Source organism: Notolepis coatsorum (assembly GCF_963971535.1).
Source record: "Notolepis coatsorum genome assembly, chromosome: 1".
Taxonomy (NCBI): domain Eukaryota; kingdom Metazoa; phylum Chordata; class Actinopteri; order Aulopiformes; family Paralepididae; genus Notolepis; species Notolepis coatsorum.
In genome coordinates, this window is record NC_140165.1 from 55,763,997 (window position 1) to 55,790,940 (window position 26,944).

At 44.0% G+C, this 26,944-nt stretch overlaps 1 protein-coding gene across 1 annotated transcript in view; it reads left to right on the plus strand.

Annotated features, from left to right (window-relative positions):
- Positions 1 to 10,370: 10,370 nt before the first annotated feature.
- The window catches only part of LOC311233321 (uncharacterized protein), a gene marked incomplete at both ends in the record, with an annotated part of 62,777 nt that continues 46,203 nt past the window's right edge, over positions 10,371 to 26,944 (plus strand). Inside the window, one exon of the mRNA XM_084320283.1 lies at positions 10,371 to 10,761. Within this exon, the coding sequence (XP_084176409.1) occupies positions 10,371 to 10,761 (391 nt within the window). The remainder of the gene's footprint in view (positions 10,762 to 26,944) is intronic.

Sequence of the window (26,944 nt, forward strand, 5' to 3'; positions counted from 1 at the left end):
GTCGAGCTGCTGCTGTGTTTAAATCCAAAATATTGATAAATCCTCTGTGTAAGGGCCAAAATGGATTAAATGTGTAATGGATTTATGTGACCATGGGCTGGCGCTTCGTTTTATATAAGTGCCAGGTACACTGGGTGAAGTTAGGAATTTGACCCGGAAAGGGCAATGGTTTTTGACCACAGGTCGCAGGTTACGGCTGTTTGAACACACCGCAGGGCGAAATGTTTGTAGGCAAGTTAGTTATTGTATTAATTATTATTTATCTGTTTATGGAGCCCAATATATCCTGTTTGCACAGTGAAGCAAAATAAATATATCGTTTTCCAAGAAGAGCAGCTTGCATCGTATCATTTGAACACTGACACACAGCGAACTGACGGTTTGGTATCAGATCAAACAAATAAAACGGCAGGTTACATCCTAGTCAAGGTAAGGGCTATATGGTATCAATCTTGCGTTGATCCAAGAATTCCTTCATTGCGATCGGAGCGTATACATGTGTGTAATGTACTGTGTAACGTATTCTGTTGGTGATGATCAAAGCATAAAAAAACAACCCCCACCCCCCCCTTTCATGCATTCATGATGAAACATAATACCTATAATCTAAATTTGATTTGAGAATAGTAGTCCAGGCAAGAAACGACAACGCTTTTAGTAGAATACACGCATATGGCTATTACTCAGCCTTTTGGGAATTACCCTAGGCCGCTCTAAAACTATATTTATATTCACCACGGTATAAAACGGGAATGTATGTGTAGGAGCCATTATGATGGTGGCATATTATTTTATTATTTGTAATATTATTATTGGACACCTGGTGGCGGGTTTTAGATTTGACAGCACTGGTTAGGTATTTAGGGTCACAGGTGCAGTAATCAACTAGGACACAGGTAGTGAGGAGCACACCGTTCTTACCAGTATCTCAGTAACAGAAGCTCAGCAGCTCAGCAACCAGAAGCCAAGAGATATCAAATAAATACAGAAGAACATATAATCCCTACAGAACCCACACTGGCATTAATGGAATGTACAACTGCAACTTCAAGCAATAAATACACCTAAACCTGGAATCACGACTGGACATCCATCTGTGTGTGTTGCTGTGTCTACTGCGTAGGATCACTCCCATACCCTACCTGTGAAGTATTGTGCAAGGTAAAACTGGACATTGGAACATGAAAAATTGCCGTTACAGTATGGATGATTTTTAAAAAAAAATCACATATTGAACGATAGATACTCAATGTCAAATGGGCAATAGTATTATATCCATTGCTATAATATAGTTTTAGCCCTGCAAACACCGCCACGTATTCCTATACTTTAAAGCGTTGGCCTTTCAACCACACAGTAAACAGCGCCCTGGCGCTGAATGAGTTAAAGATACAGATAGGCAACAATGTAGGGCTGGGCTATATTGCCAAAAACGTTATCGCGATAAAATTATAAAATTATTTTCATATCACTCGATATCGATAATTATCGTCGATATAATTTATGTCAAGTTTAATTAACTTCTTATGCCCGGCGCCGACGGACGGGCTATTAATAGACTCACTTGTTTTGCTGCATAGATTATTATATTCCACCAGGGGGCAACCTACCGCCACTGGATCATATGCATTATAAGAATGGAACTAACAGTTAGCCAGAGCACGACAATGTACTAACTATCACCCTAAAATACTCTGTTCCGCCCCAATACATTGCAACAACGTCCACCGCATACCCCACACTACTCTAACCGTTACCATCAAAATTCACGCCACACACCCACTCCGCACATAAACTATAAAATAGCGGCGTGTAAGCTAATGATCCTAGCCAGCCTTGTTTCCAATGTACTAACTATCACCCTAAAATACTCCGTTCCGCCCCAATACGTTGCAACAACGTCCACCGCGGCGCAGCATACCCCACACTACTCTAACCGTTACCCTCAGAATTCACGCCACACACCCACTCCGCACGTAAACTATAAAATAGCGGCGTGCAAGTTAATGATCCTAGCCAGCCTTGTTTACTACCCAGAGGTGCACCGCGGGTCTCCTTCGCTGTCGCCATCTCCTTCACTGATTGGTTGTTAGTGCGTGTGCGCTGATATCCAAGCTTGGAAAATCGATATATCGAAACTTTGCGACCACGTTTCATGTTTATTTCGAGGAAATAATTTATCGCGATAGTTATCGCTATCGTTTTATCGCCCAGCCCTACAACAATGTATACAGTCCATTCTTTCTGTATTGAAGCAAATTAATAAAGGAAAGATGATTAAACAGAAGGTTTTGTAGATACAGTACTGAATTCTGCCATCCGGACACATGTAATTTGAAATATGATTATAGAATATAGAACATCAGGCCTATAAATTACCTTATTATAGCAAAGTCGCACATCCATGGATCGGGCCAAATCTCCCCGTTCCAATGGCAGAGTTCAATCTGGATTTAGTATCACCAGGCGTGCAGCTAAAACCGTGAATGAAATCTACCGTAAGTACAGATTGCAACGCTGTTTTTTTCTAGACGTTCACAGAAAGGTAGAGAAACTAATTTATGCCAATAACGTTCAGGTTTGTGGAAGATAATCCCGAAATATAAGATAAATAAGAAAGTAATTCCAGAAGTCATATGATTGACAGGGGGCTGGGACCGGGTAGTGTCGTTTTTTGAAATTCCAAAGCCCATTGAAAGCCCTGGGTCTCCTCTCCTCATATGACCTCAAACGAAATGGCGGCGCGCATTTCCTAGCGTTAATATTCGCCTGTATCCGACTAGATTTCCAAAACTCATATTTCACTAATAACACTTTAACCTCTTAACCCTTTGGGTGCCGTTCACGAGAATTCTCGTTTCTGTGGCCCAACGGTTCAGTGCTCGTTTCTGGGTCGTTATTTTTTTATTCGCTATTTCCATTCATAAACATGCAAGCACCTGTGTGTTATCACTGGGGATGGGTCTGAGATCGCAAAAGTCCAATACCGCCACCTAACGCCTTGCAGCCGCTATTGCACTCTATTTGAAACGATGTGGCTTGGTGTGTGGGCCGTTCTGCGGCTTGCGGGCGGAGTCTAACTACTCGGGCAGGGCAAGCGCTTATAAAGCATGCATCGATGAGGGTCGGGCCCCCCCGGATCATGTTCAGTGCTGGATCGTTCATCCTTCATGCTTATAGGGGCGTGTGTGTGTGGCGTGTTCCGTTGGTTGCGATCAATGCACGGAGGGCCCCCCCCCCTTTCATGGATCCATGATGAAACATAATACCGATAATCTAAATTTGATTTGAGAACAGTAGCTAGTCCAGGGAAGAAACGATAACGATTTTACTCTAATACACGTTGCCGGCCATTACGGAGCATTTTGGAAATGACACCAGACCACCCTGAAACTACACTCATATTCACAACGGTATAAAAGGGGAATGTATGAATGAAAGAATTATCTGTTTTTTGCATCTTGACCGGAAGAAACTCAATGACAATTGACTATATTATTAGATCCATAGCTATAATATTTAATATAGTTTTAGTACTGCAAACACCGGCATGTATCCCCATTGCTTAAAGCGCTGGCACACATGGCCCACAGTGACCTCTGGTGAATGGCACTGGATGTGTTAACTGGCACAGACTCTGCCCCGGGACGTTTTGAGGACGATTTGCCTACTGGCGCGATGCGCCACTTTGCCGACCTCTAGCGGCTCAGGTCTTTCTTTTAAATTCAATATATATGGAATTAAAGCCCTATCTGTTGCCTGTCGATTGCCTTTTCAGGCGACAAAATCCGTTCAGTGGTTCTCGAGTTACATGCCGATATGTGAGGCGTGCGCCAAAGTACACGGCAGAGCTTTCTTTTTTATATCTTTCTCTTTGATTACCACCCCCGACTCCCGGGGCTCTAGCTCCGTCAATCATTTGGCGATCTTGATCATTATTGGATAGGGTTGTAGTCAATGAGTGTGGCTTTTCAATGGTACCCCACATGGGGATCTGCGAATCAGGGATCTAGGTGAAAAGTCACAAGCGAAAACAGGAAAAAGACGCAGAATGCATTGAAGTCAATTACCAAAACCGCTCCTAATCACTCATTTCTGAACGGATCTTTATGAAATTTGGACATGTACTACATAAGACTTCAGGCTATGGACCCAGCTCATACCAATCTTTTTGGAAATAGTATATTTGGATATTGCAACTACTACAGAAAAACGTGAGTAACAAGTTTTTCTACAACTCAAGTTCAGACCTATGTTACTCCATTTCATTAGCACTAAAAGTTTTATTTATTTATTGTATCAGAAACTTCAGAATGTTATATTTCTATATAAGTATAAAGATACGCTTTTCAAAAAAAGTATGCAGTCCTCAAGTTCAAGTAAAAAATTGCCACTTTTCTGGGCGCCAGTTAAGAGGTTAACCTATTGGTAAACAAAAGTATTGCTGAAAATATACATGTTGACTGCTGTTTTGACAGGGTTAGGGTCTTTACTCTTGGCTACAAAAAAAAATAAAAAAAACGCAACATTAATTCATACAGTCTGTAGAGATGGATTTATGGCATGATGTCATTTGCGGTCCACCACCGGACCGCTCTGGCTTAAGAGGTTAAAGGTAAAAAAGGTCCATGAAAAGAAACTAAATGATTAAGGCTCTGTTCTATCTCTCGCTGTCTGTTCTCTCTCTCTACCTCTCTGTCCCGCCTCGCCCCTCCCCTACTTGGAGGGACCGCTGTTCTCTCTGTCTCTCTCTGCTCCTGTGTTGAGAAAACAACTGGCCCTCTGTGTGTCTCCCACAGCTTCTGTCCTGTGTTATCTTAAAATAATTTTACTATCTTGACATTGCTAAGCGCCCTCCCCTTTGACCCAGATTGAACTTTATCAAAAGTTGTGACTAGAGTTGTTCCGATACCGATACCAGTATCGGAAATACCTCCGATACAGCCAAAAATGCTGGATTGGGTATCGGCGAGTACGCGAGTCTATGCTCCGATCCGATTTATTAATTCATTTATCACGTGATAGCTCAGACGTGCTGTGTTAGCGGAGAGTGAGGATTATAAAATGAACGTGTTTTTAATCGACAGTGAATGAAAGTGTCAATGCTGTTTGTCATTTTAACAGCAGATCGCTTTCTTAAATGCCATCGTCCCGACAGAGCGGTGTGGCGGGGAGCTTGGATGTGTTTCGCTTGCTGGTGTTATTAGCATTAGCTGAAAAGCTAGATAGTTGTTATTATTACTATTAGCGGAAAAGCTAGTTAGTTGAAACAACATCCGCCGTTACATCAAATCGGATGATTGCTGACACTGGCCGTCTATCAACAATAATGCACCCATGGTGAATCGGATTCAAGCCAAGTAGCTACAGACTACCATTAGCTGACTAACATTATCAAATGTCAATGTGAAGAACCTTGTGGGGAAGACGAGCTAGTAAACGAGGGTCAGCTAGCTTAGCTTGATAACGGTACCTTGGCTAAAGTTGGCCACAGTTGGGGCTATTCCTAATCCATCAATAATGGCTGCAGACCTGCAAGCAAAGTACAGCAAGTTGGCACAGGAGTATTCCAAGGAAAGAAACGTTTTCCCCAGTAACGTTACATTGTCTTTCCATCTAGCTCACGTTAACTGGCTAACTTAAGTGTTGTCACTGACCGACTTCTCGCACACAGGCACGCAATTAATGACATCCGGACAGCCATACCGGTGACAATGTCAGTTGTCACGTGCCTGAACGACTACAGACCCGTGGCACTCACCCCCCTCCCTGCTAAATGTCTAGAGAAACTGGTCAGGAAACACATCACATCCATCATCCCGGCCTCCTTTGACCAATACCAGTTTGCTTATAGGCAGAACAGATCGACTGAAGATGCTATAGCCATTGTGCTTCATACCGCCCTAAAACATCTGGAGAAGAAAAACACCTACATAAGAATGCTCTTCGTCGACTATAGCTCTGCCTTCAACACTATACTCCCCCGTAAACTCATCAGAAAACTCCGAACACTGGGTCTGTGTAATATACTGTGTAACTGGGTGCTGTACTTCCTCACAAACCGCACACAAGCCGTCAGGCTGGGCAACTACACCTCGTCCACCCTGTCTCTCAGTACCGGCGCCCCGCAGGGTTGCATACTCAGCCCATTACTGTACACCCTGCTCACACACGACTGTTCCCCCTCCTACCCTTCCAATTACATGATCAAGTTCGCAGACGATACCACAGTTGTGGGTCTCATAACAAACAACAATGAGTCTGCCTACAGGAGGGAGGTGGAAGACCTTACAGCCTGGTGTGACAGCAACAACCTGGCGCTCAACATAAAGAAAACAAGAGAGATCATAGTGGATTTCAGAAGATCAAGGCCTGACCACTCCTCTCTGCTCATCAACAACGAGGCAGTGGAGAGGGTCACTGAGTTCAAGTTCCTGGGTCTCAGTGTGAGTGAGAGCCTGTCCTGGTGCACCAACACCGCCTCAGTGATCGGGAAAGCTCAGCAACGCCTATACTACCTAAGGAAGCTGAAGTAGGCTGGCCTGCCACGAAATCTCCTTGTCAACTTCTATCATTGTGCGGTTGAGAGTGTGCTGACCTACGGTGTGTCTGTGTGGTTCTCCAGCTGCACAAAGGCAGAGCAAGAGGCTCTACAGAGGGTGGTGAAGGCGGCAGGCAGGATCGTCGGGACTCTTCTACCAAACATCACCTCCGTCTTCACCTCCCGCTGCCTCCACCGCTCCAAGTGTATCATCAAGGACCAGTCTCACCCAGCACATCACCTCGTTCAGCTCCTTCCCTCAGGGAGGAGATACCGGTCCATAAATGCAAAGAGTTCAAGATTTATGAACAGCTTTTTCCCCCAAGCAGTCAGACTGTTAAACTCTCATTGACTGTCTCCTCACGTGCACCATGCACTTTACCTGGACTTGATAACCACTATGTTTACCGCTCATCATGCACTTTATTATTTAAAATATTCTGTTATATGTACAGTGTAGGGATGTCCGATATTATCGGCCTACCGATATTATCGGCCGATATCGGCATTAAGATGTGATATCGGAAAATATCGGTATCGGTTTTCAATTTCTTTTTCTTTTTTCTTTTTTTTTACATTTCTATAACCTTTATTTACCCAGGCAAGCAAGTAAGAACAAATTCTGATTTTATTTATTGTCAAAAGTATGCATACTGTTGTGTTAATTCCACAACAAGAGATATGTAATAATTACCTGAAATTATTAATTTCTGGGGGGGGGGGAACCCTGCATATATCGGTATCGGTTGATATCGGTATCGGAAATTAAGAGTTGGACAATATCGGTATATTGATATCGGTAAAAATGCCAATATCGTCGAGCATCCCTAGTACAGTGTTATGTGTTACATGTATGTTGTGCTACGGTCTGTGGGAGCTCCCCTGAAATTTCATTGTATACTTGTGTGTAGGGCTGACCCCTATTAGTCGATTAGTCGACTAATCGGTTGAAAGGAGCCGTAGTCGACTGCCAACCTCTTAGTCGAATACATAATCTTTTTAAAAATATTATAAAAATATATTTTATTATTATTATTATTTGTATCATTCTAGGCCTAGAAGCGTGGCTAACGCTAATGGCACGCATACCAGAGGCTAACTGCCTACGAAAACAGGCACAGAGGCACTGAAAGAGGATTTCACCCATCTAATGAACACACTAGACTAGACAAATATCAAGATGTATCCATCAGTGGACCAATTGCATGCTTTTGCAGAGGACAAGAAGCCTTCAGTCGACTCCTTCAGACAGCACCCCCCACAGCCCAAATGGAATGATACAAAAATATATATATATTATACTTTTTTTTGTTTTTTTTGTCGACTAATAGTCGACTAACGGCAAATGTTGGCCTATCATAGTCGACTATCCAAATCCTTAGTCGGGGACAGCCCTACTTGTGTGCAATGAAAATGAAGTCTATTCTATTCTATGCTAATGTTTAGCTTGTAGTGCCGAAGGATAGGAGTCTGAAGCGGAGTCTCAAAAGAGAATGTTTTTTGTTTGTTTTATAAACATTTCTATTTTCAATTTCCATCAACAATACAACATCAACAACAATAATAATGACAAGACAATAAGAAATAAGAAATACTTACAGATTAAAACTTAAATAATAAATACAAAATACCAAGTAAAAAATAAAAACACAAACAACCCAATAGACATTGGACATTTCCTCCCCCACTCCCCCCCCCCAAGACCGCCGGATCCCCCAGGACCAACACTCCACCCCCACTCCGCCGCTATATTGTGCCTTTGACCACCTCGGCTGCCGCAGTCCACAATTCAATACCTGCCTGTCCCACCCCAACCACACAAGCAGTCGAGATCTCCAAATAAATAACATCCAGCAATGTCAGGGACCAGTTGGTTACTATGAGTTTCTCAGTTTCTTTCCATCTCATAAGCTTTTTGGCTGCTGTAACGCCTGCCAGAATAATAATTTTCTGTTGTATGGATGTTGGTAGTAGAGATATATCGTTTCGAGGTAATGTTGCTGCCGTGAGTGGAATTGATATATTACAGATGCTTGAGAGTTTAGCTGCTATAGATTTCCAAAAATGGGCTACTGGTGGGGAATCCCAGATAGGGTGACCAGGTGTCCCGCTTTTGGTTGTACTGCACAGCCATTTGACCTAATGTCCGCGTCCCGCATATTGAGAGGATGTCCCTCTTTTCGAAGCAAACAAAAGACATGGGTCTAAAAAGCCCCTCCCTACAGTAAACGTAGCAACCCGCCTCTTGTCCACACACATTGCTCTGCTCGTCGTGACGCTACCTCATATCGCAAATCTGATTAGTTAGGTAGTAATTTAGCGCTCTGCTCGTGATGCTACCTCATATCGCAGATCTGATTAGTTAGGTAGTAATTTAGCGCACTGTCAAAATGTAGCACGCTGTCAACGTTTAGCGCGCTGTCAAAAAAAACACACAACAACATTACAAGTGAACTAGAAATCAAGATGGAAAGCAGTAAAAAGAAACTAACCTGCACTTACAACCAAGAATGGCAAACGACACATGCCTGGGTGAGGCCGATGTTAGGCGATCCTCAGGGATCTTTCTGTGTTTTGTGTCATAGTTTGTTTTCAATTGCTCGTGGAGGAGAATACGACTTGAAGCGCCACAGTGGACATGAAACTGGCTCACCAAAAAGAAACATCCAGATCTATGGAAATGTTTCTTCTTAAACCCAAAAATGATAGCCAGACGGACAAAGTCACTGCAGCTGAGATAGCAAGCGTCTATAACCTAGTTCTGTGGGAATATCGAACACAAGACATTCCTGTCAAGTGATAAAGTTTGAATATTTAAAACAGATGTTAGGTGGTAACAAGCCGGCTGCTAGTGCCAAGACGAATGTGGAGAGATATCATTTTGTATTTAATTTGTATTTATTTTGATTGAACCTTTATTTATTCGGTGAAGACCAGTTATTCTAATTAAAAAAATTACATTATCCATCTGTCCCACTTTGTCCCACCAAAATCGTACTGTTGTCCTGCTTTTGGACTTTTTGCATCTGGTCACCCTAATCCCAGACCATATGTACCGGTGGCTCTCAAAGAGCATAAATTGCACCGGGAGTCGGCCACCAGTCCCATAGCAAATAGTTTCCTAGGTGTGAGATACGTCCTATGAATATAATTCAAATAAATTTGTTGGTGATTAGGGTTGCATCACCCTAATCACTGCATACATGCATACATTTGTCCAAACGTCATCCCAGTCAAAGTTCCCAACAACAGTTCCGTGGGTGAATTATGTCTAATCACCACAAGCTAGGGACTTCCGGTTATGGCGTTGGGGGTGATAGGACGCACAACGTTTGCTCCCCGAAACTTTTGATAATTTGAAGCATTTGCACCTCGATTTTTGCTAATATCCTCCACTCTTTAAGGTACACTAAGTACCATAACTTCTTCCCAGTACCAGCATGGCGGGTTGTGGTCGCAAGAACCAAAGCCAACTACTAATTCATCAACACTTTAGCCCGCACGAGGAGAGGTCTGCTACTAGCAAGACTCCAACAGTAGCAGCGTCACCAGCTAATGCTAACGCGGCGCAGCTAACACTTGAAATGCTGGTCGGTGAACTTGATAAGCTGTGTAAAAAAAATGTAACAGGTGAACTTACCACATCCATGAACGCCGCCTTAGCCCCACTCTAAGCCTCTCTTCAACAAATTACTGACACGGTAGCCTCACACACAGCCACGATGACTGCAATGGAGATGGCTCTTTCTGCAGTGCACATTCAGATGATATTACCACACTGGGACGTGATGTGACCGTGTTGAAGTCCAAACTGGAATCCACTACTCGGATGAATGAAAAGTTGCAACTAGCCATCGAGGATCTGGTGTCACGCTCTAAGCGGCAAAATCTCCGTGTGATCGGCATCCCAGAGGGGATGGAGGGAGAAGACCCCCGGCGCTTCATGGCAGCGCTGTTCATGGAGGTGGCAAGAGACGCGCAGCTGGATCCCAGCCTGGAGTTGGACCGTGCACACCCGCAGTCTGGGCCCGAAAACCGCAGCAAGGATCCCGACACTTCATTGAAACGGGCCACCTTTAACAAAGTGAAATCCCAGCTCTACAAAGATGGGATACGCTTCGGCCTCATTTATCCAGCCCGCCTCCGGGTTACCGTTAACGGACTGACTCGCATGTTCGACACCGCAGAGGAAGCAGAGCTTTTTTACTGGGATATTAGCAGTAAGTGACCAATTATCAGGACTGCCCACATATCCCATTCGAATAATTATTTATAGTTTGTTTGTTTGTTTGCCTTTTTCCCTAATTACTCATTAGGCTATATGTTATAAATTGTCTTTGGGAACACTACAGGCTTTGTTTATGGGATGTGTGATGTGCAAGGACTTGCATATCAGAAGTGTATGTTACAATATAGTATATTTCATGGGGTTACAAACGTCGTCCTAACTACAGTAACTGGTTGTGCTGATTAAAACAGGACATCACGTGTCAAGTTCAGGGGGAGGGAGGGTTTGTTTGTTATTGTGTTAAACACAGACTGGTTTGATATAAAGGGGCATTATGTGCCTAGCTCAGGGGGACACGGGGGTAGGGAGGGTTTCTGTTTTTTGTTTTCTATGTTACACTCAGACAGGTTTGTGAAATTGTTTTTAATTTCTTACCTTTATATAACTATCAGCCGCTCAATTTTTTTGCTATATATGTCTGTGCTTATTAGCAGAATTGTTTTTCTTTTCTTGCTTATATATGGCAGCAACTCAGAATAAGATCCAGATCGGAGGTAAAGCTGTCAGGTTAGTTTCGAACGTAAAAGGACTAGGCAATATCATGAAAAGGCAAAAAGTCTTCAGGCACCTTAAATCTCTGTCTGCGGACGTGATTTTTTTACAGGAGACACGCGTCAAAGCCACACAACAACGTAGCCTGAGGTGTAATTGGATTTTGCAGGTCTATCACTCGCCTTTCTCCTCCCATGCTTGTGGCGTGGCTATCCGCCCTAAGATTTATTACGGGTGACAAATATGATACTCACCATTGTCTTTTGTATGAGAGGGTAGGCTGGCCATCTCTCTCGTTGCGACATAGTTATCATGGGTATCTTTTTATCTACAAAGCAATTATTGGCAAACTTCCACCTTATATTACATCTTTGTTGGTCTGGAGTGCTGTCACCTACCAAACTCGTTCGAATGATCGGCTTGTGCTCAGGGTGCCTCGAGTTCGGTCTGAGCTTGGAAAATCTGCCTTCTCCTACGATGCTCCATACACATGGAATACCCTGCAAAAGACTCTAAAGCTCGGAACATTCCCGTCATTCATGGAGTTTAAAGGCATTGCACTTGACCTATGTACTGAATCATGTAATTGTTTTTAATCCATCATTGTAGTAATTGTAATTCATTGTAATTATTAACTGTTATGATATTTGTGTCCTTTGTTAACTCGTCATCACTGTAAATGAGGGAAACCTCAGTGCTTTCACGAGTATAAATAAAGGTTTGAAATGAAATGAAATCCTTTTTAAGAAACATTTCCCATTTCAATTGACTTCTATGACTGCTGACCCTTTTGGTAGATATATAATTTTTTTCAGGCACCATTAATTCATTCCCCTTGACTTTACTTAACATCTATGGTCCAAATACTGATGACCCACATTTTTTTAAAGTGTTTTCAACCTGCTCCCCGACACTACTAACTCAAATGTAATAATTGGCGGTGACCTGAACTGAACTAGACCCATACATGGACAGACTATCTACATGCCCACCTCCAGATATCTCATCAGTTCGGGTTCTGAACAACCTGATTAAATCCAGGAACCTAGTAGATATTTGGAGGGTTCAGCACCCGACTGACAGAGATTACTCATTCTACTCTCATCCCCATAAGTAGTAGAATAGACTATTTTTTATTAGACTCCCAATTAATCTCCCATGTCACCAACACAAAATACAACAACATATTGATTTCTGACCACAGCCCCCTGTCAATGTCCCTAAATCTCTCCATCCCCAAGCAAACTTACTCTTGGCGTCTCAACCCCTCCTTACTTGCTGAAGGGAAATTTGTAGAGTATATCACCACCAAATTAACATCTTTTATGGAATTCAACGACAATGGTGAAGTGTCAGACTCCACACTATGGGAAACATAGTTGTAATTCGTGGGGATGTAATCTCGTATGAATCCACTGCCAAGAGGGAGAGAGAGAGAGAGGCGACTGATTGAGATTAACGAGGCTCTTCCCGCCCTCGAGACGGCATATCAGGCCTCAAAATACCCTGAAGATTATAATAAAATATTGAAGCTAAAATATGAATATAACTGTATACTGGGTGGTCAAATAAACACTCTCCTTTTAAAACAGACAAAAGCCATTTGAAATGGGAGATAAGCCTGAGCGTCTCCTTGCGCGACAGCTCAAGGGTGCTCAGGCCTCTAGGTCAATCCTCTCCATCAAGTCTAAGAGTGGCACCCTGCTGACTAACCCCAGGGAGATAAATGACCGTTTTAAGGAGTTTTACAGTGAACTTTATTCATCTAAATGTGATCCCACTCAATCTGATTTGAACGACTTCTTTGACCCTCTTGAAACACCCAAACTTAGTGATGATGCTAGAAAGGATTTAGACTGTGATTTCACATTGGGAGAAATAACTTCAGCCATTAAATCATTCTCATAAGGTAAAGCAGCTGGGCCAGATGGATACAGTGCTGAATTTTACAAGAAATTCTGTGACATTCTTGCACCACTCCTCCTCAGAATGATATCCAGTTCTGAGAAGGACGGAGTCCTACCCAAAACATTATACGAAGCTAATATTGCCCTCATATAAAAAAAGGGGAAGGAGGAAGTAGACCCGGCCAGCTTCAGACCCATAGCACTCCAAAATTTCGACAGAAAGGTAATTACTAAAATGCTGGCTGTTCGACTAAATAAACACCTGTCAACCATCATTCACCCTGACCAAACAGGGTTCATCTCGAATAGATTTTCCTTCTTCAATGTCAGACGCCTCCTCAACACCATGTATGCTGGTCATAGTCGGATGCTAGGGGTACTGCGATTTTATCACTTGACGCACAGAAGGCGTTCAATCAGGTTGAGTGGCCTTATATGTTTGAGTCACTGCATAGATTCGGGTTTGGTGATACTTATCCTGGGTAAAGCTCATATATGCCAGTCCAACATGTTCAGTTATAACCAACAGGGAGAAGTCAACCAGATTTCCACTGCTCTGCTCTGTCCGGCAGGGTTGCCCTCTTTCGCCGGCGCTGTTCGCTGTCGCGCTCGAACCCCTTGCCCTAAAAATATGCAGTCACCCAAGTCTTGTAGGCTTGAAATTTGGAGGCCTCGAGACACGCATCAGCTTGTATGCTGACGATGTAATATTATACCTACACAATTCAGAGATATCGATTCCCCCTCTTTTAGAATTAATTACCATTTTCGGTAAGCTATCCAGATACACAATTAACTGGACAAAGAGTGACTTTATTCACTCCCGGTTTCCTGGAAAATCTCCCATTCAAATTGGCAAAAGATCGCCTCACCTATCTTGGTCTGACCATACCCAAAGATCCTGAATTAATATTTAAATTGAACTTTGCCGACTATGTTTCAAGGCTAAAACAATGCATTGAAAATTGGAAAGTGCTACCCCTCTCCATGATAGGCCGCATAAACTCTGTCGAGATGGTTTCTCTCCCCAGATTCCTATACCTTTGTCAAAATCTTCCCATCTTTCTCACAAAGTCTTTTTTTCAAAGAACTAGACTCTGTAATTCTGTCTTACATCTGGAATTATAAGAATCACAGAATCTCAAAAATGCACGTGCAAAAACCTAAATCTGAGCGAGGGCTGGCCTTGCCAGTATTTATAGTAGTAGAAAAGACTCACGCACATCCAAAGTATAGTCACGGGTGCTTGACTCAAATAGATATGTAAGGTTGTGGAAAAAAAGTCAGCACACCCCTTGCGAGCACGGGGAGAACATGCAAACTCCACACAGAAAGGCCTGGGAGATACCCCACCTGGGTACCTGGCATCATGGAAACCTGGTCCCCAAGCGGGAATCGAACCCTGGACCTTCTTGCTGTGAGGCGACAGTGTTAACCACTACACCACCGTGCCGCCCTACGCCGTAACTACGGATGGAGAGACTAAGGTTCCTGAGAACCGATTCACTTAAAAGGTTCTCAAAAATCTGGGACCCGTTCTTAGCCTATCTCGATGAGGCTAGAGGCGGCAGCTGATTCGCCCGTCTGATCTCACAGTCCCCCTATGAGGGACCCCAAACACAATATTTCTCAGTAATGTATGGCTGGTAACCGTGTTGTAATAGCAAATGTAAAACATTTTTTTTTTTTTTTCTTGAATGCATTTTTTTTTACTTTCACTGTCTCAGTGTGTTTGTCTGTCATGTTGGTATACTGTTTGTCATGTTTGTACAATGTTCTGAAAAATGTAAAATAAAATATATTAAAAAAGAAATCACCACAAGCTAGTCATAGTATTCCCATGATGTGTTTTGCCATACAACATGGCAAATTCCCTAACTCATTGAGCACAGTTGTAAATTAATGATACTAATCCTTACAATCACCTGTTGTTGAATAAATACCATTACTTTCTAGTTATTACTAAAAAACAGTATATGTAAAACAGTATATGTAGCTGTAAAAAATATATATTAAGGCTGTCAAAGTTAACGTGTTAACGCACAATTCTGTTAACGGCACTTTTTTTTTAACGCACGATTACCGCTTTAGACGTTTTTTGTTTACTCGACTTCACTCAGGTGTATTATTGATACTCTCATTGATACTATGTTTGTTTCTGACTCAAAGTGTGTGTGTGTGTGTGTGTGAGAGATAGAGAGAGATAGGGGGGGGGGGGTGAGAGAGATGAGGAAGGGGCAAGAGAGAAAGAGAGCTGTCGGGTATAAGATAAGATATTCCTTTATTGATCCCCTTGGGGAAATTCAGGCATCATAGCAGCATGGGGAAGGGGGGGGGGGTACAGGTAGTAAGAACAACACAAGCAGTGTAAACAAATAGGTCAATATAATTTACTATCTAACTAACTGAAAAATATATTCACAGTATTCACAGTGTCACATAAGGTGCAGTATGCATAAGGTAGTGTTATAATTTACTATCTACTGAAATATACATTATTCACAGTATCACAGTATCCACTGAAATATACATTATTCACAGTATCCACATAAGGTGCAGTATGCCTAAGGTAGTGTTATTGTCCTCCTTGGGTTCCTATTAGTCCTAGGTCAATGTCTGGCAGTCCCCTGTTGTGGAGCCTGGAGGCCGCTAGTCGCTGCCCACTGTTGTGGAGCCTGATGGCCGCTGGTATGAAGGACTGTCCGAGGCGGTTAGTTGAGTGTCGGGGGGGGTATGAGTCTGTGGCTGAACGTGCTTCTCATCTTGACTAGCTCGTCGTAGAGGGGGTGGTAGGGGTTCTCCATGATAGTATGCAAGTCCTCAGCCCCTGTGTGGGTGAATGTAACAAGTTCCTAACGTTTTCTTTCCCCTATTATTTCATGCACACTTTATTCATTGTTTTAAATTATTATTTTCTTTTAAGTTATTTTGTGCATCACTCCGTTTTTAATTTTATGCAAATTTGCAATACATGAGGGTCATCATTTTGTGATAAATGGCTGCATAAAGCAAGCATTTGTTGACTCATGTTATAAGAGTATTAAAACTTGAAAAAGATCCGTTTAGGTAGATACACATTTAATTTTTTAAATGTGATAAATTTGCGATTAATCGTGAGTTAACTGGACAATCATGCGATTAATCAGATAAAATATTTTAATCGATTGACAGCACTAATATATATATATTATATGTAGTGCTGTCAGGCACTAAAAAAATGTATCTAATTAATTACAGGATTTGTAATTAATTAATCGCATTTTAATCGCATAACGATTTTATGCCTGATATTCTATATTCTATAATCATATTTCAAATTGCATGTGTCCGGATGGCAGAATTCAGTACTGTATCTACAAAACATTCTGTTTAATCATCTTCCATCTATTAATTTGCTTAGATTTTTCAGGTCTGGTCAATTTGAGCATGGTGTTATTCACAGTCAAAGATAAAAAAAATTATTTATTGATATTCTCATTTGGTTCATTACAATTTACTCAAAATAAAATGTTCATTCAATCAATCACCGCGCAGATTGATTGATTGAATGAAAATGTTATTAACAGATTGCAGAATGGGTACAATACAGTACGGCTCAATATATACAATTGTTAAGGGGATGCAGACCAGAGAAAGACTTTCGTCTTGTTTACATCAGGGTCCCCCATTTTCACTTCATAATGAATTGTAAGTAAGGGTGCAACTTGCACCGTGCAATCCATTCTTTGTGTATCTAGCACACAGTATTTCTGACACTGGGAAATACATTCCCTGAGATTCATAGATGTCCCTAGAATCAGATACCAAGAACATGCAAATGGACCATATTAAAAAAAAAGTCTGTAAATGTGTATTCTACATTCTTATGGAATGAATGAGATACAAAAAAATTATTATAAAAAAAAATATATATAAATTTTGAGTTAATTTTCATAACGCGATAATTTGCTGTGTAATTAATTAATCTAATTAACGCGATAAACTGACAGCCCTAATTATATGCACTGGTATCGGTTCAGGTATCGGGAAGGAAAAAATGGTATATCGGAACATCTCTAGTTGTGTCGTCGCCTGACAACTCCAACATATCTCTGGCCACCGGTCGCCAAAACCTTCAAAATTCTGACACACACATACCTCGCCTGAGCTGTTAAACTAAACACCACTTTGCAGGCCTGAATTAAAGGTGTTTAACATACGTAATTATCCTGTTTAATCCAAATTAGATCCGAATTGTAGGAGTTATAGCTGACACAGACAGACAGGAGTGATTGCAATACCCCCTGGCCAGCGCTTCACTCACGGTTGTACTCAGAAAGTGGGCAAATCATGCCACTGTAAACATTTAGTTGTGTCTCCCTCTGCACCAGATCCACCCAGCGACCTACTGATGATTAAAAAAGAAGAGGCTCTCAGGACACGCTGGACCCACCCATGGATTCTTCAACTGGGCTGAAGGAGGAGCCCACAGACCATCAGGATACCAGTATGTTACTTTTCCTTTTCTTGTCTTTCTTTTCTCTTGTTGTCCTTCCTCTTTTGCAGCATAGTTGTATGTCTCTGTCTCTGTGTCCACAGCTTTCCCTCCTCTTTCTTTCCATAAAATCCCAATCTGTGATTTTGTTTACAAAGTGGGGTATTTTCACATACATTCTTGAAGAGTCTGATAGATAGAAAATAAGCTAAATGGCCATGTGTTTAATTACTCTTTATAAAGAGAATAGCTCTGACTGTCTTGCACTATCCGGTAGACCCTCCTGTATATGGCTGGTTCCTGGCCGAATACAGTCAGGAATAAATCCATAGGGAAATCTTTAGGTCCAGAGATTGAAGACTTGCTGATTGAAGACAATGTAGATCTTTTTAGGTCTCTAGATGTGTGAGGTTATGAATTTACCTGGACAAATGGTGCAGATTCTTGAAAGTCAATGGGCCTCATTCACGAAGCGATATAAGAACAGATTTCCTCTTATTTTGTTCTTAACTAGCATTTTTTCTTATTTTGTTCTTACATGGGATTCAGCAATGTTTCCTTTTTGCTTTTCTCTTAGGCAAGACCCAATTTTAAGAGTGGTTGAGAGCACTCTTACCCAGATAAGAAACTCTTACCCAGATGAAAATTGCCCCCAAATATTAATAATAAAAAAACAGAACTTATTGCATGCATTCTGCTTCTGAAATGGATTATATATTGCTGTTAGAACAGTTAGATGCTCTGGCATAGACATAGAACGCATATTTAGAGATCTTCTAGATCTATTAGCAGAGCCAGATGAGTGGCTGCTTAGCTATTTCAGATTGCCAAGAGCGGTCCTTTTAGATGTATGCAATATTCTGGAGCCTCAACTCAGACACAACACACACCGGTCAAATCCTGTGCCTCCACACCTACAAGTTCTGAGCGCACTCTGGGTTTTAGCCACAGGGACCTTTCAGAGAGAGATAGGTGACAGGTCAGGTATTTCCCAACCTACTGCGCGATTGGCTCTTAACAAGCGCGCAGTCGTTCAGCCCAAGTCCTTCAGTTCCACAGCCCAAGTCCTTCAGTTCCACAGCCCAAGTCCTTCAGTTCCACAGCCCAAGTCCTTCAGTTCCACAGCCCAAGTCCGACATCACATCAATATAAATAACGTATTGTTTTCATCTCTCTATATTAACGTAACTAGCTATTCATATCAATCGACATCACATCAATATAAATAACGTATTGTTTTCATCTCTCTATATTAACACTTTGAATGCCCAAACCGAGTTTTCTCGGGTTTACCCCCCGCGGGTTGAATGCCCATAACGAGAATATTCTTTTTTTCTCTATTTTTTTTTTATTAGTGATCTGAATTCATATTTCATCAACCGAGTCTACCGTTGGTAAATCAGCCACCCCAGGCGCTCAGATGTGAAAAAATCGCCCCCTATCGCCTCCCAGATGGTAATTCACCCTTTTGGATTGGACTCAATGAAAATGAATGAGAAAAAAAAACCCGGAATCCACATTTTACTTCTCACTCATGTAACCCGGGGCCTATCAGCTTCATGCTGGACCCTCAGAGCAGCAGGGATTATGTGTTTTACAGTATACTCGTGGGATCAATAAAATGATCGATTTTTGGAATAGCGATCAGGAATTGGAATAATCCATTTGGATACCATCTGATCTCAGGTAAGGAATCTATTTGACTAGTCTTAGGATAATCAGACCCATTTTCACGGAGATATAAGCTTTTCCCCTATAATGTGATATGGCTGTTTGACTCTAAGAGCGATCAGGAACTGAGAGAATCGATTTTCGTACACATATACTATAGATAATCTAGCGTTTATTTGAAAACGATTCATAAATAGGCAGAAAAATTACAACGTTCTAGAATATTACAGTACAGGGCGATTATCATGGCATCTCTTCTTTTTTCCGTGAAAACTAGGGCTTTTCAAAATGCTAGAAAACGGAAATGAACCGATAAAAAAACAATCCGCTTCGACAATGTTGACTGGAAAATGAGTCTTTGATAAGCGACGGGCAGATTAGACACATAGCCATAATTTAAAACATTTAGGCGATATTAACGCTAACATTGAAGTGGATGTGGGCATTCAAGGGGGTAAAAAGGAGAACACGGCCGGCTCTGAAAGTGTTAACGTAACTAGCTATTCATATCAGTCGACATCACATCAATATAAATAACGTATTGTTTTCATCTCTCTATATTAACACTTTGATTGCTGTTGTGGAAAGGTTGTTTAACACAGCAGGAGACGATATTTCCAATTGTAACAAATAGGTAATTTATTTAAGAAAAGAAGTTCTTTAACAGCAAGAGCTATGGGTCAAAGAAGATCACCACGGCTTGAACAAAAAACACTCTGTCCTGGATCCCTTTGCCTGTCCCTAAATCCCCTCTCAGTCCTGCCCCCATGACAGATATGATGACGTATCACATCATGTCAGATCTGACATGACGTACATTAAGATGATACGTAGATTTTAACATCGGAGAGAGAGAGAACATGAAGAGAGATAAGCAAGATATGATATCCACACACGATATGATGTAAAACATTAAGAACATCGAAGAGAGAGTGAGATGTGTGTGTGTGTGTGTGTGTTTGTGTGTGTGTGTGTGTATGTGTGTGTGTGTCTGTGTGTGTGTGCGTCTGTGTACAGACGTGTGTATTGTGTGTGTGTGTCTGTGTGTGTGCGTCTGTGTACAGACGTGTGTGTATTGTATGTGTGTATTGTGACACAGGGAATGTGTGTGTGTGTCGGTGTGTATGTCTGTGCGACTGTGTGTGTCTGTGTGTGTGTGTGTGTGTGTCTGTGTGACTGTGTGTGTCTGTGTGTGTGTGCTGTGTCTGTGTGTGTGCTGTGTATGTGTGTGTCTGTGTGTGTGTGCTGTGTCTGTGTGTGTGTGCTGTGTATGTATGAAAGAGAGAAAAGACACAAGATTAGAGCACACGATATGATGTACTGAAATGTCCATCTGCTATCTTGAGGCTGTTTTAAGAACATCAGCCAGACTGTCGCCCTAGTGTCTTTGAGCCCTGCTAGTTGACCTATATTAAACTAGTCAAGACTAACCCCTTTCCTACCTCCACCCTCGTATACACATTTTCCACAACATTCCCCCATTTGGGGCTATCCCTAGTCCCACCCAAATCATATAACCAAGAAAATGTGAACGTCTAACTAAACGAGAAACCACAATTATATAATAAAAGTTTAAATGCCTAATCTAAACCAGAAACCTTACTTCATTCACTGGACCCCTAACGGACCAACAAAGGCTGACTACCGTTCTCACAATAAACACAAAACCGCTCAAAACAAGAGTAATAATAAAACATCAAAAAAAAAATACCCCAATTTATAATCCTAACCTGACAGACAAATCCCCCCAACCTCCACCGCTTACCAAATGAGCCACAGTTCCGGCCGGAAACCGCGACTCTCATCAGGGAAAGGAGAAGTTGACCGTCAGAACTAAACATAGAACATCCCTCCTAAAAAAATGACATTGTCTCTTCCATAACATTGAGTCCCAGTGTCCATCGCTCAGCCCCCCTTCCATGCCCACGCCATAGTCTCCTCACCGTATTGCCAAAAGTCACATTTTGCCAATACAGCAACCACCACGCCACACCTCCAGTCCTCGTAGAAGCATGTCCCCATGCCTGGACGGGAGGCGCTGGTACCGACCTCACCACGTGTCCCCCCATCTTCGACGGGAGGTGCCCATCTTGCCCACTGCGTTAGCCCCCCCCTTTGTCCCTCCAGTCCCCAGAACCGATCCCCCGACCACTTCTTCTCAATGCTTCCTCAGGCTCAGAACCGACACTCTGCCGATGCCCCTTCCCATTCCGGTTTGACCAGGACCACAAGTAAAATAAACAAAAAATAATAAAAAAAATAAAAAACAATGCAATGATTTTCAATGGTTGCAATCTCTATGCCGAAGGATCATTAGAAAATCAGACTAAAATTCCTAGTTAAAGGAATAAACCAACAAAACTGCACTCAGACCATCCCCCGTCACTCTTAAAGGAAAGAACCAACAAAAAGAAAATGTCCCTACCTCACCATACCCCTAATCCTCTATCCCCTCGTCTCCCTCTAAGGCAGCATAAAGCTGAGGATATGGCCCGATTTGTGGCTCAATCTCTTTCTGTCCCACCATCAGCATTTGGCTCGTTACGTGTGAAGTTACCAGCCTACCCAAGAGAGGCATACCACAACAGAAAAGGAGAACCAATATCAACCCTGCCACCCCGATGGATATCCCCGTCTGCATCACTATGCTTCCCCACTGTCCCAATCTTTCCAACACCCCACTCCCCCACCATTCTTCATTCCGGCCAGAATTCCCCCTCAACTCCTCCCTCAAATCCTTCAGCTTAGCCATGGCCTCGGAGAACTTTCCCCCTGGCCCCACATTCGTCGGAATGAATGTGCAGCAGTACTGTCCAAACATGGAACAGACTCCACCCTTCTCCGCCATTAACCAGTTCAGAGCCTGTCTATTCTGCCACGCCACCGTACTGGTCGCGTGCATCTGGTCCCCCATTGCATCCAACGCCTCCTCGGTGTAATTGAGATACCGCTGCTGATTGTAAAACAAATAGTTGATCCACCCGGTGTTCTTATTGACCGATATCCATGGCAGAATAGACTCAAACCCTGCCGCAATCTCATTCTTAGCCATGAACTCGGCTGGAATGCCCCTTGGCTGTCCTATGCTGTCCAGATACACCCTTGGGTCTGCCTTGTAGCTACGCTTCGTTCGAGAGATAGGAGACTCAGAAGGTCCTTCCGTCACTGATAATGGTAGGACCACCATTGGCATGATCGCCTGAACCCGGGCACATCTACCTGACCAATCTAAAGGAAGTGTATTCCTCAACCTCCTACCGCCGCAGAGCCAGTATTGGTCCGCCAGTGCCATATCCTGGACATGAAAAGGGCAAGCTACAGGCCGTGGGTTGGTATCCACTCCCTTTAACACGACCCCGTGTCCACACTTTCCTTCTTTCGTACAGTTAGTCGTGATGCTCCAAATAGTAGTGCACCGCCCCTCTGCCACCTCCCCTACATCCCGGGTCCCCTCCTTTTGCAAGCACTCGAAATCCTTGGTCAGCCATAGTTTGACACCTCTGGGTATTGGCAACCCCGTCGCTACCCCCTGCACACGTACATCCAATTTCCTACACCGTTCCCGCATAGTGACATCCTTGAAATCCGTGACGTTTCCTGCCGCCTTAAAACGACTAGAGCCGAGAAACCCCAAACACTCTGCCTCGCACCAAGGGCGACTATTATGGGGCCCCTCCCATGCCTCTGCGTCCCTGTCACACTGAGCCCAACTGAACTTCGTGCCCTTCACCAGCAGCCTATCCGGACGTGCCTTGGAGCAGACATAACAATCCTCTATCTGATTCTGCGCGCTCGTGTACTGGACCCACTTAAACCACTCATTCCCTAAAGCCGCCCTATACATCGGGTCAGCCTCCGGGTCTTCCTCGTCATAGTCATAGTCGCCCCCATCTTGTTCCCCGGAAGGAAGCAAACCCCTCAACCTGGCCCAGAGTGAGCCCACTGAGTCCCTCAACGTTCCGGCTGTCCTCTGGAACATATCCTGTCCCCCCACCTCTTCCGACTCAGTGTCCTTGACCTCCCTTTTTCCCCTCACCCCTGTCCCCTGTGATTGGTTCGGGACAGGCTCAACTCTCCTATCTACCCCCACAACCCGATGCTCGTTAGTATAATGGTAAGTATCCCCGCCTGTAACGGGGGAATGGTCAAAATCAAAAACATGCCCTTGCGGTCCTACGGGAAACACCCCGTTTGGTTGTAGTCTTATCTTCTCCCCCCCTTCCTCGATGGAGGGAAAAGGGGGCGCCTGATTCTGAGCCTGGTCATGAAAGTCTGCTGGTACTTGAGCCTGAGCGGGACCCCGTGGGACTCCTACCCACTCAAACCCGTCATCCTCAAGGACGGGTCGACCGTGACGGTTCTTAATGACGTCGTTGTGCCCGGCCGACCGTCCGCACACTGCTGCCAACATCTGCGGGAGCATCAGCAGGCACTGCACCTTCCAGTTGCCGTCTCGGACCCTCCATGTCGGGTTCTGCATAACTGCGATCGATTGTATCCCCCAAGAGATCGCCGCTGGCCTTTATGCAGTGATTGAAGTGGAACCAGGTCGCTGATCCCTTGACTTGGACTGCCGTTCCAGTCGATCGGATCACCTCGTACGGGCCCTCTCTCCGGGGTGATGACCACTTTCTCTTGTGGACCTTTACGAAGACCAAGTCCCCAGGGATCAGTCTCGGTTTGGTGGCTTCCTTCTCCGCCTCCTTCTCCCCCTTTCTCTCCTTTCTCTGCTCCTGTCGAAACACAGCTTCATGTATTTTAGTCACTTGCTGAAGATATTTTTTCAGATCTTGCTCAAAAATATCTAATGCCGGGCCCCTAGCCAGGTGTCTAAATGGCGGTGCTGGCATGCTGCGGCCTGTAAGCATTTCATGCGGTGTTAGCTGTGTTTGGCGGTTTACGCTGCTTCTAATAGCCATCAGAGCAAGTGGCAAAGCATCAATCCAGTTAAGCTTAGTTTGCATACAGATTTTCAACAGTTTGTTTTTAATGACCAGATTGGCCCTTTCCACCTTCCCCTGCGACCCGGGACTATAGACACAGGAAAGGCGCTGTCTTATACCTAATTTCTGCATCAGCCCTTTAACCACCTTGTCGATGAACTCGCGGCCATTATCGCTTTGTAATATCGTGGGAATTCCAAATCTCGGAATGACCTCGCGACACAGGAACTTGATCACTGTGTCCGCGTTCTTGTGTTTAGATGGAATGGCCTCAATCCAGCGACTAAAGCAGTCCTCTACTACCAGGAGGTATCGTTTGCCCTGCACTGGCGTTATCATGTCTGTATAGTCCATAATCAGATGTCTGAATGGTCCCTCAGGGAGGGGTGTGTAAGCCGCCACTGTCGGTACTCCTTTGCGCACATTGCCCTGTAAGCATGTTAAACACCTGGCTAGTGTAACGTCAATTTGTGCCTGAAGCTTTGGGGACCAAAATCCCATTTTCGTGATTCGTTTCAGGGTCTCTGCTCTTCCACAGTGATCAACACCATGAGCCTCAGGTATCACTAAGGACAGAAGATCGATGGAGGCGACTATCAAACCGTTATGACTCCTCCACAGACCATCTGCCCCCCTTACAGCCCCCCTCTCCGTCCACGACTGTTTCTCGGCCTGCGTGGCTGAGTCCTGAAGATCACTCAAATTATCCTCAGTTACCTCAGTCGTCAGTTCGGCCGCAAACATCAGAACAGCCGTGGACGGCACCGCAGCCGCCGCCTTCGCGGCCTCGTCCGCCGCGTTGTTTCCCGTCGTCACAAAGGACAGGTCTTTTCTGTGTGCCTGGCACTTTACGATAGCAATGCTTTTGGGCAACTTTACAGCCTGAATAAGCGCCACAACCTGCTTGTGGTGAAGGATCGGTGAGCCGTCCGATTTCTTAAAGCCTCTTGCCTTCCAAATGGCCGCGAATAGGTGGCATACGCCATGCGCATACGCAGAGTCTGTAAAGATGTTAACCGTGCGATCTTTAGCTATTATGCATGCTTCTGTTAGTGCTATTAGTTCTGCAAGCTGGGCCGAACATGGTTGCATGCATTGTCCGGCCTTTCTTGTTAGTGTTTCTCCGTTAGGTTTGCACTGTACGACGGCGTATCCTGACCTTAAATTTTCCCCCTCCCGATAGCAGGACCCATCCACAAAAAGTGAGAGTTCTGCTATCGCGAGCGGGTCGACTCCCAAATCAGGACGGAGTTTCACGAAAGCCTGTACCTCCACCTCACACTCATGCGGTTGACCCTCGCTCGGGAGTGGTACCAGATCCGCCGGGTTACTGCCGTGGCATGTTTTTATCGTAACGTCCGAGTACTGCAGGAGCCTCATGTAAGCCTGTTGCCGTTGGCTGGTCAGAACAAATTTGCCTCTTTCAATCAAGTTTGCCAATTTGTGATGTGTCCAAATGCAAATGTCATATCCCATTGTCACGGCCGTTGCCTTCTCATACATCAAATGTGCTGCGGCCAGGGCCTGATAACAAGGTGGCAGACCCTGCTCTACCGGCGAAAGAGCTCTAGAGTAATATGCTATCGGTTGTTTTTTCCCACTCCCCCCCTGTGTTTGAGTCAGGACAGCTGTCGCATGCTGCGCTCTATGTGAGACGAATAGGTGGAAACACTTCTCATAATCCGGCAGCGCCAGGGCAGGGGCCTGTAACAGCAGACGCTTAATGTTTATGAACGCGTCCTCCCCCTCCTCGGTCCATGTCAAGGGAGCGCGAAGCTTGTCTGTACCCGCCTCTTTTATCATCATCCTCAACGGCGCTGTCGCTATCGTATAGTCCTCCACCCACTCAGAGCTGTACCCAGTCATCCCTAAAAACGTCATCATCTGTCGGACCGTCAATGGCCTAGGTGCCTTGGATACAGCTTCGAGCTGCGTGGGTGAGATGCTTTTTATGCCCTTTTGAATGACGCGAGACAAGTACTCAACTTTTGGCTGGCAGTACTGCAGTTTTGAACGGGATGCCTTGTGGCCTCCCACGGCTAATCCACTCAAAACTTTGATGGAGTCCTCATGGCACTGCTGACGTGTATCCGAGCAGATTAGAATGTCATCTGCATACAGTAAAACCGTGCTGAGTAGTGTGTCGCACACTCCTTGCAAGTCTTCCTTGAGCGCCTTCGAGAAGTAATGCGGCGAGTGCGCGAACCCTTGTGGCAACCGGGTGTAAGAGTATTGTTTCCCCCTGTGGGTAAAAGCAAACAGATACTGAGACTCTTTTTCCAATGGAACACTGAAGAATGCCTGCGTGAGATCAATGACCGTATAGTACTGCGAGCTACTCGGGATGTTTGTCAGGAGGGTGTGTGGATTAGCGACTTCCGCCTCTGGTCCAGACACCACGTCGTTCACCGCCCTCAAATCGTGTACCAGTCTGTACCTAGCCCTGTCCGCCTTTAGCACTGGGTGGATAGGTGTATTACATCTGGATTTGAAAGGGACGAGCACTCCCCCCTTTAACAGTCCCTCAATCTGATGTGATATAGCTTCATCCGACTCTGGCTTCATTGTATACTGTCTGATAAAGGGTGGTCTACAACCCTTCTTTAACCTGACCTTCACTGGCTGTGC